The sequence below is a fragment of the Bactrocera oleae genome, chromosome 4 (assembly GCF_042242935.1).
Source record: "Bactrocera oleae isolate idBacOlea1 chromosome 4, idBacOlea1, whole genome shotgun sequence".
In the NCBI taxonomy this organism is placed as follows: Eukaryota; Metazoa; Arthropoda; class Insecta; order Diptera; family Tephritidae; genus Bactrocera; species Bactrocera oleae.
In genome coordinates, this window is record NC_091538.1 from 16183220 (window position 1) to 16197020 (window position 13801).

At 31.6% G+C, this 13801-nt stretch overlaps 1 protein-coding gene and 1 long non-coding RNA gene across 25 annotated transcripts in view; both read right to left on the reverse strand.

Moving 5' to 3' along the window:
- Positions 1–13801, reverse strand: part of mbl (muscleblind) — a 498372-nt gene that overhangs the window by 235305 nt on the left and 249266 nt on the right. The window contains exon 4 of one of the 24 annotated variants that reach the window (XM_070108963.1): positions 9743–10399. The exons of the other annotated variants lie outside the window; for them this stretch is intronic. Coding sequence (XP_069965064.1) covers positions 10370–10399 — 30 coding nt within the window. The 3' untranslated portion in view covers positions 9743–10369. Of the gene's footprint in view, positions 1–9742; positions 10400–13801 lie in introns of those variants that run through there. 24 annotated transcript variants of the gene reach the window in all.
- LOC138857172 (uncharacterized) lies at positions 7367–8574 on the reverse strand. The gene is made up of 2 exons (XR_011396190.1): positions 8219–8574; positions 7367–8126 (listed from the first exon to the last, which is right to left on the reverse strand). It is a non-coding gene; the product is annotated as an uncharacterized lncRNA (long non-coding RNA).

Sequence of the window (13801 nt, forward strand, 5' to 3'; positions counted from 1 at the left end):
CACTTTTAAAATTATTCACACCAACACGACGTGTTTTGAGCCACTTTGAGCTAAACGCATATCCGAATGTTATCTTCTGCATGATATATAGGAACGATTTTAATTTAAATTTTTTATATATCCTTGTAGAATGCCAACTAAGAATATTGATGCCGCACCGTTGTGTCCGAAAGTAATCGTTTGAATTATGCTTTTTATTTTTTTCCAATTTTTCTAATTTTAGTTTCGCACTAATTGATGAGCGTTTCTTCAACTTTGTACTAATTTACAAAATTTCGATTTTTGCATGTACACTAAGTATAGATATTTATATATTGAAATGTATTTGTTAGACCGCCATTTGCAGCCACATTCAAATAAATGAGTACACATAGTCTGTTCTATGAAATGTTCGCACTTGAGCAATTTCGCTCAACGCCAATTGGCTCATGGCCAACGAAATGAATATTTCAAAAATATAATTGCTCGAATGTATGTATGTATATTAATTTTCTGATTTTCTTTTTGGCTTCTCAAAAAATATATGTCGGTCGGCCTCCATACACAAACGAATGATATTTGTAAATTTGCGGAACTTTCTTGCCACCGCTAGATATTCGCTTAGCTTTTGTAGCACACAATTTTGCGTATTTTTAGCGAATATTGCATAAACAGTTATTCAAAGTTGTCGCTCTATATGTTTGTGGAGGAATATTTCATCATGTGCGCGCCGAAAAATATTATTTTGAAACGCCATAAATTATCAAAATTCTATAGGGGCATGAATTTCGCGTTCTACAAAACATATTTGAACTTTTTTTTACATTTATTTCAATTTAGGTATTTTTTAGCACTTGGAGATTAACGGGTCTCTTCGCATCTTATAAATAAACTTACGCTACTTTTTAGTACTTAATGCATTAGCTTGCAGCATCACTGTGCCATACACATACCTGCAAAGAGCAAAAAATCGAGAATATTACATGGGTGAATTATGCTAAAGTTTGAAGAAATATTTTTCAATTAAAAAGATTCGCTTAATTAATTAATTATGTTGCAATAAAATTTAAGCTGTTACATGCCACAAATAGCTGACGGCTATAGCATGCAGTTAAATGGCAAAACTCTTAATTAATTGATACTTGAGTGCGTATTGAGCCACTTTGAGCGGCATTGAGCCAAAAGTACCGTAATTGCAAATGTGATTAATTAACATTGTATGTATGTTTTATAATATTAGTATCCACCAAATATCGGTAATAAATTACTTAAATTTAAAAGTAATGTAGAAAATTTTGAAAAGTTAAAAAAAAAATGTGTAAGCATTAGCGAAAATTAAAAAAAATATTTCTTAATTTGAAGCTAAAAGGCTTAACAACTATAATTACATATGTAGAAATAAACAGCAAATATGTATAAATGAAGTCCTAACCTAAAATTTAACTTCCGTGCTATACTTAAATTGCCTTTGGACTCAGTCGACACTGCTGAGCGCTTTCTAAAGGTCATGACATCTCTGGCAGCTGTGTGTACAATTAAGAATCTTCTGCTACGTTGTGTAGTATAACGAGCTACACATACAACACTACACACTTGAGTAGGTAGCCAGTGTTAAGTGGTGTTATGTGCGTTAAAAAATGTTAACATGGTTTTTAATTAAATTCCTTGCTGTGTAGAAATGTTGGGCGCTTATGTTTAGGGGGATCCCATAAGATGGAGCGTATATTGTGCAGGCAGTAGCAAAGCTAGTATCTTTTCTATACACATTTATACATATGAATGACATGCATGTATTTGTAGCTAAAGAGATAGCAGAAGACTTGCGCTTAAATGTATATATAAATTCATTCTATGCACTCAGTCTGAAGAAGAAACTCTTGATGCTTACTTCACTCTTTAATACTTACTTTATATGTTAAGCTTAATTTTTCAACTTATGGAGCTATTTTGAGCCGGTAAAATTTATTTATTTAAGTAAATCTTTTACCGTCGCTTTTTTTTTAATCTTCTCATTTTAAAAAACTTAAAAAGTATCATCCTAATGCAATATGACTTTAAACTTTTAATTTTCAAGTGAGCCACGTTGAGCAATTTTGAGTTAATGAAGTGAGATATTTTATGTAGCTTTTTGATGTTGATTTCTTAACAAGTCTCCCCACTTCAAAATAAATCATCTAAGAGCACATTGACTTGATTTTTAACTTTAAAACTATATTTAGCCATATTGAGCCACATTGAGCAACTTTGAGCCAAATAAGTCAGATATTGTGGAATTTTAATGTAAATTCTCTCTTCTTCAAAGCACATCGTTTTAGAGCACATTGACTTTGAATTTTCAACTCTAAAATGATATTGAGCCACATTGAGCTAATTTGGGCTAATGAAGTCAGATATTATACATAGCTTTTTGATGTATAAATATTCTTCTCTCTTTAAAATATATCATTTAAATACATAGTTGAGTCTTTTCAACCTACGTAATGAATTCTCATGCCATTACAAAACTAAGCAATTTAAAATAATAGAACACCGTATGTTAGTAGCGCAACATTTCTTTGCTTAGAAAAAGAATATAATGCGCGTAAAAACATTTTGAGCCATTTAGAGCCAATCTTTTTAATTTCCTTTATGGGGTTAATAAGAAAATTATGAAAACAAAATTATTCGTTATTGAAATTTGTTATGATTTCTCTGTAATATATACGTTAAATCATTATTGGTGTTATACAAGCAGTTTCGAGGCACTTTGCAGCGTTTTGAGCCAGAACAAATGAATTCATGCCATGTAGAAACTTAATATTCCTAAATCATACATATAGGTATTTCATGAGCAATACATTCCTTATATGATAACTAAAAATTATTTGTTGACAGCGTGTGTAGCAATCTATTTTGAGATTTTTGGACAATTTTGTGGTAGTAACGATTGTCAGAAAAACTGATGTGTAACGGAATCTTTAGCGTGTGTTGTTTGTTACTCGATTACAAACAAATATGTATGAAAATGGTTAACAATTAATAGGCTAATATGTTGAAGTAGTAATTTGAATTAAGAAAGTTAACCTAACTCCAATTTACTTACTAGAAATTAGTATATAGTGATTTTTCATCGCTTAAAATATTTCTAATAATTAATTATATTTAAAAAACCTTACTTAATCAATAAGAAGGCATTATCAAATATTAGAAGGCATTTTAAGCCAGTTGGGGCTAATAGAATTAAACTTTCAAGTAAACTCATATTTATAATCATACGTATGCTTTATAAAAAAATTCTGCATAAATACCCCACCACCACAGCATTTACTTGCAATTCGAGCCACTTAATTTAAAATTTTTCGTATTTCAGGTAACAGAAATAAACAGTTATGCGCACAAACACAAACAAATGACAGTCTGGTATTTGCATGCGAGCAGTAGCATACTTCTAGGGGTTGATTCCCGCTTGGCATTGTGTCATATACATAAATATGCCTGCCTGCCTGCCTTTGTGTCAATTTTTATTTACTTATCGCTTTGCAGTTCCCACCACCTTCCCTTCCGTTCCGCTCTATTCACTCTCAGCTCCTGTTTGTGCTTCAACTTAGATGTCATCAGCTAACATTGCTTTACACTTTTTCTGCTTTGAAAACTCTTTTGATTTATCCTTCATGTAAGTATGTAAGCAAGCGTGTAAGCACGCATGCATAACTGTGTGTGTGTGTGATATGCATGGCAAACACTTTAAAAACTCAAATATTTGCCTTATCAAGCATTTGTGTTTGCGGTGCAAAGAATGAAATGCACAACGGCAATATAAAAAGAGTCAAAGCAAACAATGCTTAAGAAGAAAGAGATTCCTTGGAGATATTGAAATTAGCACAGAAAGTGCAAAGGATGCGTAGTTTCCTATGTATGTGTATAGATAAAGTTTTTGTACTTTTTTATACGTCTTAAAGCATCTAGGTAAAGCATTGATCTTTAAACAATATTTTGTATCGCTTATCTACCAATTTTATCTATTACTACTATTTTTACATATAACCTACGAGCAATTACTCTTTATCGATTATTTGCTAGTTATTATATATCTTTCATCTCTTATAAACTGTCTCTTTTATTTTACTTATTTATAAATCCTGAACAAGGTATTTTAAGGTTATCACCAAGTTTTATTCTCTAGAACGAAATATCGGAAACTCTATTAAATATATATGCATTATATATAAATGATCAGCATGACGAGCTGAATTTGACTTAGCCATGTCCGTCTGTTTGTCTGTATATACTTTAGTTTCTGAGATATTGATCTGAAATTTTGTACAAGTCCTTTTTTCCCAATAAACTGCTCATTTGTCAGAACCGTCGGTATCGAGCTACTATAGCATATGGCTGCCATACAAATTGAATGATCGGAATCAAGTGCTTATATGGAAGACTTTTTCATTTGTCGAGATATCTCCAGGAAATCTGGCATGAATTATTGTTTAAGGCAATGATAGAATCTCCGAAGAAATAGTTCAGATCGGATAACTATAGCATATAGCTGCCATACAAATTGAATGATCGGAATCAAGTGCTTATATGGAAAACTTTTTCATTTGTCGAGATATTTTCACGAAAATTAGTATCTTTGATATATTTCATACCATCAGATAATTATTACCTATTACCTATTATCTGTCATCTATCAGCTTTTATTTGTTATCTGTGTGACACTATCTTTTAATTTTTATTATATAATATTTTATTTTTACATGTCATCTGCTAATTATTGTCTATTATCCAAAATATTTATTCTTTCTAATATCTATTGTATTATCTATTATCTTGTATCTACCATCTATTTTCTGCTATCTATATCTTAAAAAAATTATCTATTTAATTTAGTTCGTACCAAAATGTTTCATATTTCAAATTTCTAGTACGAATTAATGCTTTTCCTTGCGCTAAGCTCAGCTGCGCCAAAAAGTAGACTTATTTACCAGTAATAAAATTTATATATATAATATGTTTTCAGACTGGCCGCAATATATACACGTTAAATAGCGGTCAAATTAGCTTTGCCTAAATTATAACTTTTATATATTTTTAATATTTTCGCGATAAGCCAACACAACACTCACAAATATTGCACACAGACAACATACACGCACATAAAGAACACATTAGTGTCTGTGTATTTGTAAGTTATCTAACTGGGTTAGAACTAGATCTGCCTTAATGACCGTAGTGAAATGGTAATTATCTGGAGCAACACCCACGGAATGTGCATGAGAAATGGCTAAGCTCACTGTTCGCGTGTGTGTGTGATTTGTGTGCTGCCTTGTGAGTGCTGCAGTGAAGTGCACAGCTTTATAATCCTTATGAAATTAGAAAATATACCATTTCATATTTGAAAAATGATGGCAAGCAATTTCATTTCCCTTTCCTCGCCAAAAAAAAAAGAAAACTAAATAAGAGAACTATATAGCGGATAAGTAAATAGCAATAATGGAAAAGCAGACGCCAAGCTCTCGGCATGGTCAAGAGCTGCGCTGAAGCTCCAGCTGTGTAATTATGACGCAAACAATTTTTCGGCAGTATGAATTAAATAGCATAATATTCACTATTCTGTTGGCTTTGAAGCGGGGAGGGCGGTAAGCGGACGGAGTGGCTGCACGCTGTTGGATTTCGCTTGCAAACTAATTACAGACTAATAAAACGCCAGGCGGGCTACTGCAAGACTGTTGATTTCGAAGTAGCGGCGCAGAGAGACACGCAAGTATTTTATTTTTGATATTAAAACAAGTATAAAAATAAAAAAGTGGTTGATTCTCAATGTCGAAATGAGATTCTGAAAATGTGGAGGATTTTGAGGAGAGTCTTAAAAAGATATTACTAGTTTTTGCAACAGCATGAAGCGCTGGCTTAAAACGGTGTTACATTAAGGATGGTAAAATATAGAGCAGGAATACATACTTTATGTATTATATATAAAAATATACCTATATACTACTCCCACATCTAGCTCTACGCATTTTTACTGATTTTTTTTACGAAACATTAAATAAGTATTAAAAAATTCTACAACGTTTCATCGTTTTTTGCACATATTGTACTTGACATAATTTTTATTTTATTTTAATGTTAGTAAACCAATCGTTGCCACCCATATTGAATATTAGTATTAACACTAAAAAATCTAGCAATATGTTTAACGAAGAAAGTGTATTAAATGCCGTTTTAATCAAAAAATTAAGTAAAATAAAGGTATGGGGTGGCAACCTGATACAAAAAAAAAAAATGTAAAAAAACTAAAAGCAATAAAATTTTGCTGCAGTGGCTTTGCAGAAAACTCTACGTTGCTTAACTGTGAGTATTGGTGTAAGTAAATCAGTGGCTGCAACTCACAGCAAATCGTAAAATAAGTTAATAAAAAATATAGAATAATATAAAACATTAATAAATGACAGTCAAAAAAAAATTTACTTTTGCAAAAAAAAAATATTTGGTGTTGCCACCATACTTAAAAATATTATATATAAAAAACATATTTAAAGTTTACTAGAGAATATTTTTCTTAACTGAAATTGTTTAAATCCAATCAAATTTTCATTAATTTTTCAAAATTGTGTGGGTGGTGCCACCTTAATTAATTAATTGAGTTTTTAAATCTAAGATTATAAATGCATTATTCAATCTGCATTATTCGTAACAAATTAACATTACTTATGTTTTCGACTTGCTCGTGAAATTTTAAAGATGTAAATGCTAGAAAGTAATTTCAACTTTTTAATGCTGCCACATGCAAGATTTCGCGTTATTTTATAAAACAAAAAAAAATTAAAAACAAATAAGACAATTAATTACAAAACCAAAAATTATGGCGCAGCCATCTGACGTAATATAAAAACTATTTCAAATGGGAAAATTTTGAAAACTGAGATGATACTGGCTGATGACTGGCTTTTATATGTAAGTACTGCTGTTGCTAATAATTTTTTTTTTGATTTAAACTAATTTTGCAATTGAAGTGACTAGAAAATCTAAAACTGATCAGTCAGTGAATATAGAGTTACAAAAACAACAAGCGTCGAAAAAAATGCAACATCTTGATATTTAAGCTCACAAGACATGTGAAAAGCAACGAAATCAGCTATTTTGGCGTTACCAGCTTGTGTGAATTCCCTTGGTGAATATGCCTATAGATTTTTATGACTACAATTAAAACTTTTGTCATATTATTGTTTTTGTTGTGCTTCAAATCGACACGGAATTTACAGCTTATTGTTGTAAGTTTTGTTTTCGTTATGCTGACTCCACTCTCAATCAATTTCACTTAAACACGAAGTATAAATTAACGCTTCTTGCTTCAAACCGCAAAACTTGGAATTTTGTTTTTACATTTCAAAAAGAAAAGTCGACATTTTTATAAAAAATATTACTTAAAAATTTTAATTACAAATGCACTAGGCTGGAATTTTGCGGTCACAAACACACACAAACACATATATACATATACATAAGAAATATTTGACATAGTTGACAATCTAAAGAATGTATTGTAGACATACGAAACCGATGCTAAAAAATATATATACACGCATACATATAAAAAATAACATACAAAAATGGCAACATACAATTATTTCACAAAAAAAAGGAACAAAATTATCGAAATTACGACAGCCTCTTCACACCAATGCACTGAAACAATTTGTTTATACTAAAAACAAAATTAAGCCAGCCGCAACCAATTGCCACGCCAAGCGGTCTCCAATTAGTACACACACACACGCATTTATATACATACATATATACAAGTATATATATTTCCGGGATCATGACGTTGGTGATTCCTTTGCGATTAGACTGGCATTGGCGTTGATATTGGCTTTGAGCATTATGCTCTACTTAAGCGGCGCCATCTTTACTAGAGCGACGCCATGACACCCAGACGAAATTCATTACATATAGAATAACGGCAACCATCGCCACCATCGGACTAAATGTGGTGTGTGAGTGTAACACTGACGCGCCTCCTTTTGTTACAGGCTCAGCGGCGGGAGCTCCTTCCTCTCCCTCTCGTGCGCTTTTCAAGTTTGGTAATATTAATAATCCTTCACCCGAAACCATGTCGACGGTATAAAAATTTCACAACGAATCGTAAAATGAATTATTAAAAACTAGAATATTAAATAAAAAAAATTAGTCAAAAAAAAAAAAAATTAAAAACCAAACAAGATTTTATAGACTTGCCATCATATTTAAAACATACTTGTATTATTAAAAAATATAAATTTAAAATTTACTACAGCATATTTTTGTATTCTTGCTCTTAACTAAAATTGTTCAAATCAATCATGATTTAAATTTATAAGTTCGTGGCGATACGGTGCGTGCTTCCTCTTGTCCCATAATTTCAAAAAAAACTATTTTTGGTTTTTTTTTTAACTTTCTGTTTACAGTTTGATGATTTTGCGTGAAATTCGTATTCAGTTATCAGTCAAAACACGCATTTTCATTGGTTGACATTTTTGAAAAATTTATTTTTGAATCAAAAACTTAAAACAATACAAGGCAAAATGCCTGATTTTGACATTATGGATCCAATTACTGTTGACAAATTATTGTTTTAATGAATTAACTGAGTATCACAGATTAACAAGTAAAGAAGGGCAACAAATTACACAGGAAATTGCTTCAGGTGTTGCTGACAAAAAATTGAAAAAAGGTTGCGAAAGAATTAAACGTGCATTGTTCGATGAAATCGTTAATAAGTTACAATCAAATTGCGAATCTGCTTTCAATAAAATATCAAACTTTTTGAACCACCCAAACGGTTAGACGATAGGTGGAAAGACGGAAATCAATAATACTCACTGACCGACATATTCGGTATAAAACTTGTTGGAAAATTATTATAAGTAGTATATGTGAGCTGGGGGTAGTATTAACCCGATTTTATCAACTACCGCATACCACTAACATGCCAAAAACTAATAAAATGCTCCCAGGGTTTCATTAAGGTACTTTTTATACCATCACCAATCTATAGGGAGTAAAGTCAGCCGGAAGCCCGAAAATCCTGATATTAGTTACATATAGCCCCCCTATGTGAAGTATTCGCTAAACTTTAATTATTTTAGCGACAAAGACACACTGTTATGAGTGAATCACGTTCTTTGATTTTCATTCAGATAACTCTCATATGGGCCGATACTTGTATATGCGGTATGCGGTCACCCGGAAGTTCAAAAATATTTATATTAGGTATATGGTGGCTAAGGGAAGTAGTGACCCTATTCAACCCATTTTTGACATACAGACATATTATTATCAGTAAAAAGTCCTCTCTGAATATTAATTGTATATCTCACAAATTGACCGTTATTTTCTGTAAGAATTCAACTATAGGCACTGTGGTCCACATATTTAGTACTTAGGGGCTTGAACAGTTTTGGTACGATTTAGACAATTTTTGGTCACAAGGTGGCATACTTTAAAGGCATTATTCAGGAAAATATTTATCCCGCTGCATTCTTTGATGCTTGAATTGCATAGTGGAAAGTGAAAGAATCAGATAGAATTTTAAATTGTATCATATGGGAAGTAGGCCTGGTTGTACGCCGATATATACTTGTATATGTATATATTTTTTATTAAATAGCATAACTTAAAATAACATCTTTTAATGTTTATATTTCTGGCATCACGCTAAACCAATTTGCTTTAATAAATAGCAGTAGAAAGTCAAAATGAACCCTTTGTATATTTTTTTTTTTCAAAAATAAAAGCCATGTTGTGTTATAAATCATATAACTTAAAAATTTATTTTAACGGCTGAAATTTGGATGTCACAAATACATATATACAAATATATATACGAACATAAACACACGGAAGTATTTCATATTATTTACGCCGTCCACTACGAGTGCTTTGTAGACACACGGAAGGCTATGGAATAACTTATAAAAATCGCAACAAAATATTTCACAAAAAAACGCATCCGACAGCCCTTTCCCCTTGTGGTTACAACATTATGCTGGCTTTAAGCGGTATCATCTTTACTAGAACGACGCCATGACAGCCAAACGAAGTTTAAAACATATAGAATAACAGCAACAAATGCCACCATCGGACTAAATACATTGTGTGAATTAAACGCTGACGCATCACTTTTTGGTACCTCATGAGCGGGAGACAGTTTGGGAGGTGCTGCTCCCTCATCCCCTTGTCTGAAGCTACTCATGTTTTTCCAATATTAATATATTATTCTCTATCAAAGCTATGACTAAATTTTAAGTGACCAAAAAATGGCAGAGGTTTCGAGTTAGTTAGTTTCAAGCTGGCTTTTATATGCGCGTAGGTCCAGCTGTTGCTTCTTCAAATGCAGTCCACACGATATATCTTTCTCAAGCAGGAGTTAAATAATTTGGTTTTTTTCTGTATTCAACTAATTTTGCAATTGAAATGACAAGAAAATATAAAATTGTTCAGTCAGTGATAAAAATGACAAATATAGGGTTGCCGCCCAATTTGAAAATGTTGCAAAATAATAAAAAATATATTAAAATGCCCGCAAAGAATGTTTAGAAATGGTAATGTAATATATGTAAAAAAGAAAAATCATATTTTAAGGTTGCCACCTAATTATAAAATAATGCAAAATAATAAAAAAAAATTTAAATGCCCACAAAGATTGTTTAAAAATGGTAATAAATTAAAATAATAGAAAGAAAAATCATGTTATAAGGTTGCCAACTTATTTGAAAATAACACAAAATATCAAAAAAGTACAGGGATTTTTTGCAAATAGTAATATAAAAAAAATTATAAAAGTAGCGACAGGAGAAAAACAATAATTACAAAAACAAAGCGAGAAGTGTAAAACAAGAAAATCAGCTATTTTGGCGTTGCCAGCTTGTGTGAATTCATTTGGTTAATATGCCGATAAAAATTGATGACTAACCTGAAACCGTTTGTCGTATTATAACTTTTTTTTCGAGTGACAGTGCTTTTAAAACTTATAGCTTTGTTTTCGTTATGCTGACTCCACTCTCAACCAATTTCGCTTAAACACAAAGTATAAATTAACGCTCCTTGCTTCAAACCGCAAAACTTGATTTTTTTTTTAAATTTCAAAAAGAAAAGTCGAAGTTTTTATAAAAAATATTACTTAAAAATTTTAATTACAAATGCATGCACACTAGGCTGGAATTTTGCGGTCACAAACACACACAAACATATATATACATATACATAAGAAATATTTTACATATTTGACAATCTAAAGAATGTATTGTAGACATACGAAACCGATGCTAAAAAATATATATACACACATACATAAGAAATAACATATAAAAATGGCAACATACAATTATTTCACAAAAAAAAGGAACAAAATTATCGAAGGAATCGAAATTACGACAGCCTCTACACACCAATACACTGAAACAATTTGTTTATACTAAAAACTAAATTAAGCCAGCCGCAACCCATTGCCACGCCAAGCAGTCTCCAATTAGTACACACACACACATTTATATACACATATATGTATATATATATCCAGGATCATGATCTTGGTGATTCCTTTGCGTTTAGACTGGCATTGGCGTTGATATTGGCGCTGACGTTGGCTTTGACGTTGACGTTGGCAGCATTATGCTGAACTTAAGCGGCGCCATCTTTACTAGAGCGACGCCATGACACCCAGACGAAATTCATTACATATAGAATAACGGCAACCATCGCCACCATCGGACTAAATGCGGTGTGTGAGCTTAACGCTGATGCGCCGCCCTTTGTTACAGTAGGCGCGGCGGGAGCTCCTTCATCTCCTTCACGTGCGTTATTCATGATTGGCAATAACTAATAGTCCTTTACCCGATTCTATGTTAATTCAATATTAAATGGTCAGGAAAATTTGATGTCTGTCCGGTTGTGCTGTTTTAACTGCAATTCATACACGCATGCACCAAATGTATGTATTTTCTTCGAGACGGTATTATAATTTTTTTGTCTATATTCAACGATTTATGCAATTGAAATTATTAGAAAACTGAAAATTGTTGCTGTCTGTGAAAAAACCCGGAACAAATGTAAAACTTTTACTACAATAATATCAGCGGTTATTTTGTTCAAGTGAAATTTTTATTGCAGCAGTTGGTTTACACACAGGTGTGAAATGCTGGCAAAGTAATTTCCCACTACATTTTCTTTTATTGAGTATACAAATAGAGTTTTGAAAGCTCCATTCGCAATTTGAGCATACTAAAAGCTTTCGTAATTTACGAGGAAGTTCGTGGGATGTTAATCTCCAACAAATTTTGGATTTTCTTGTAAAGTATTTACTTATATTAACGGTGGTTTTTTAAGTTTCCATTCAACCTTTTTGATTCTATAATACAATTTTACAGACTTCCCAGCGTATACATATTTTCCACAGTAGTACTTTCGCAGAAATCGAAAAAGTTAAAAGCATATTGAGCCAACTTCAGCTGTTTTGAGCCATCCTTCTTGATTTTTGAGCGAAATCTTGAACAATTTCAGCACTAATTTTTCACTACCTCAGCAATTTTATGATCTTTTAAGTATAGGTTGTCACATGAAAGCACTTTTAATCGGATTGTTAAAAGCTGAAATTATATTGAGCCACTTTCAGCCATTTTGATTCATCATCTAACATTTTTACGAAAAATTCTCAATAATTTCAGAAACAATTTTTAACTTCCTCAGCAAGTTTATGTACTTTTAAGTATGACAACCTATATGAATGCGCTTTTACTCAAATGATTAGGAATTAAAAGTATATTGAGCCATTTTCACCATAATACAGTTTAACGCAAAATTCTGCATAATTGCAGCAATCATTTTTAACTTCCTTATTAGTTTTATACACTTCTAACGTTATGGATTTGTAAAATAATTTTAATTTTTATAAGTTTCAATCAACAAAAGCATAGAAACTGATTTCGATCTACTTCGCGCCCTCGAATGCTTGACAGATGAACTATCTAAGTTACTTTAAGGGGTACAGTAAAATTATTGCGCAATATTTTTTTAAGATTCATATTGTAAATCCAAAGTATTCGAAAGAAATTGCTCACAACGAGCCTTTGAGCCACTTTCAGCTAGAAGTGCAGAAAAACACACTAAACAGAGTTTAAACATAATCCTAAGCCCACAATGAACACATTACACACATATTTTCTTAGCTTTTACACAGCAAACTCGTAAACTTACTCAAATGGTTTGCCTTCACCGCATATAATTGTTCCTAAATAAATATTGAGCCACCTTGAGCCACTTGGAGCCATGAGACGATAAGATATTCACGTGTGAAAATGGAACACATTAAAAATTGCAATTGTACCGGTTTCAGAAAAAATGCGTCAAATAATGGTGCTGCAATGTGAATTATGTACAGTTATGCGGTAAGTATAAAAGCAAATGCATTGACAAAATGAGTAAGTACGACAATGTCATACTATTTAACTTATGCACACAGAAAAATGGGTAATATTAAAATTATGGTATTAACTTTGTAAATAGTTGTAACCTTTCGGCGAGCAGAACAGAAAATTTTAACTGGACACTTTGAAAATTATTAATGCATAAGTATAATTGAAATATATGAAAAATAATAATAATACAATTAAAAAATGTTTTTCCGAAATAATCTGAAATTATGGAAACCATATCTTTTTGGCTATCAAAAAGTTTCAAGTTAAAGCGCTCATCAAATTTTTTGCACATTTTGAGGCATTTAAAGCCTCTCTGTATAATCTTAGATTTTTCAATAAATACAACAGTAAAGAGGTTTTGAAATTACGTTTTAATGGACTTCAAC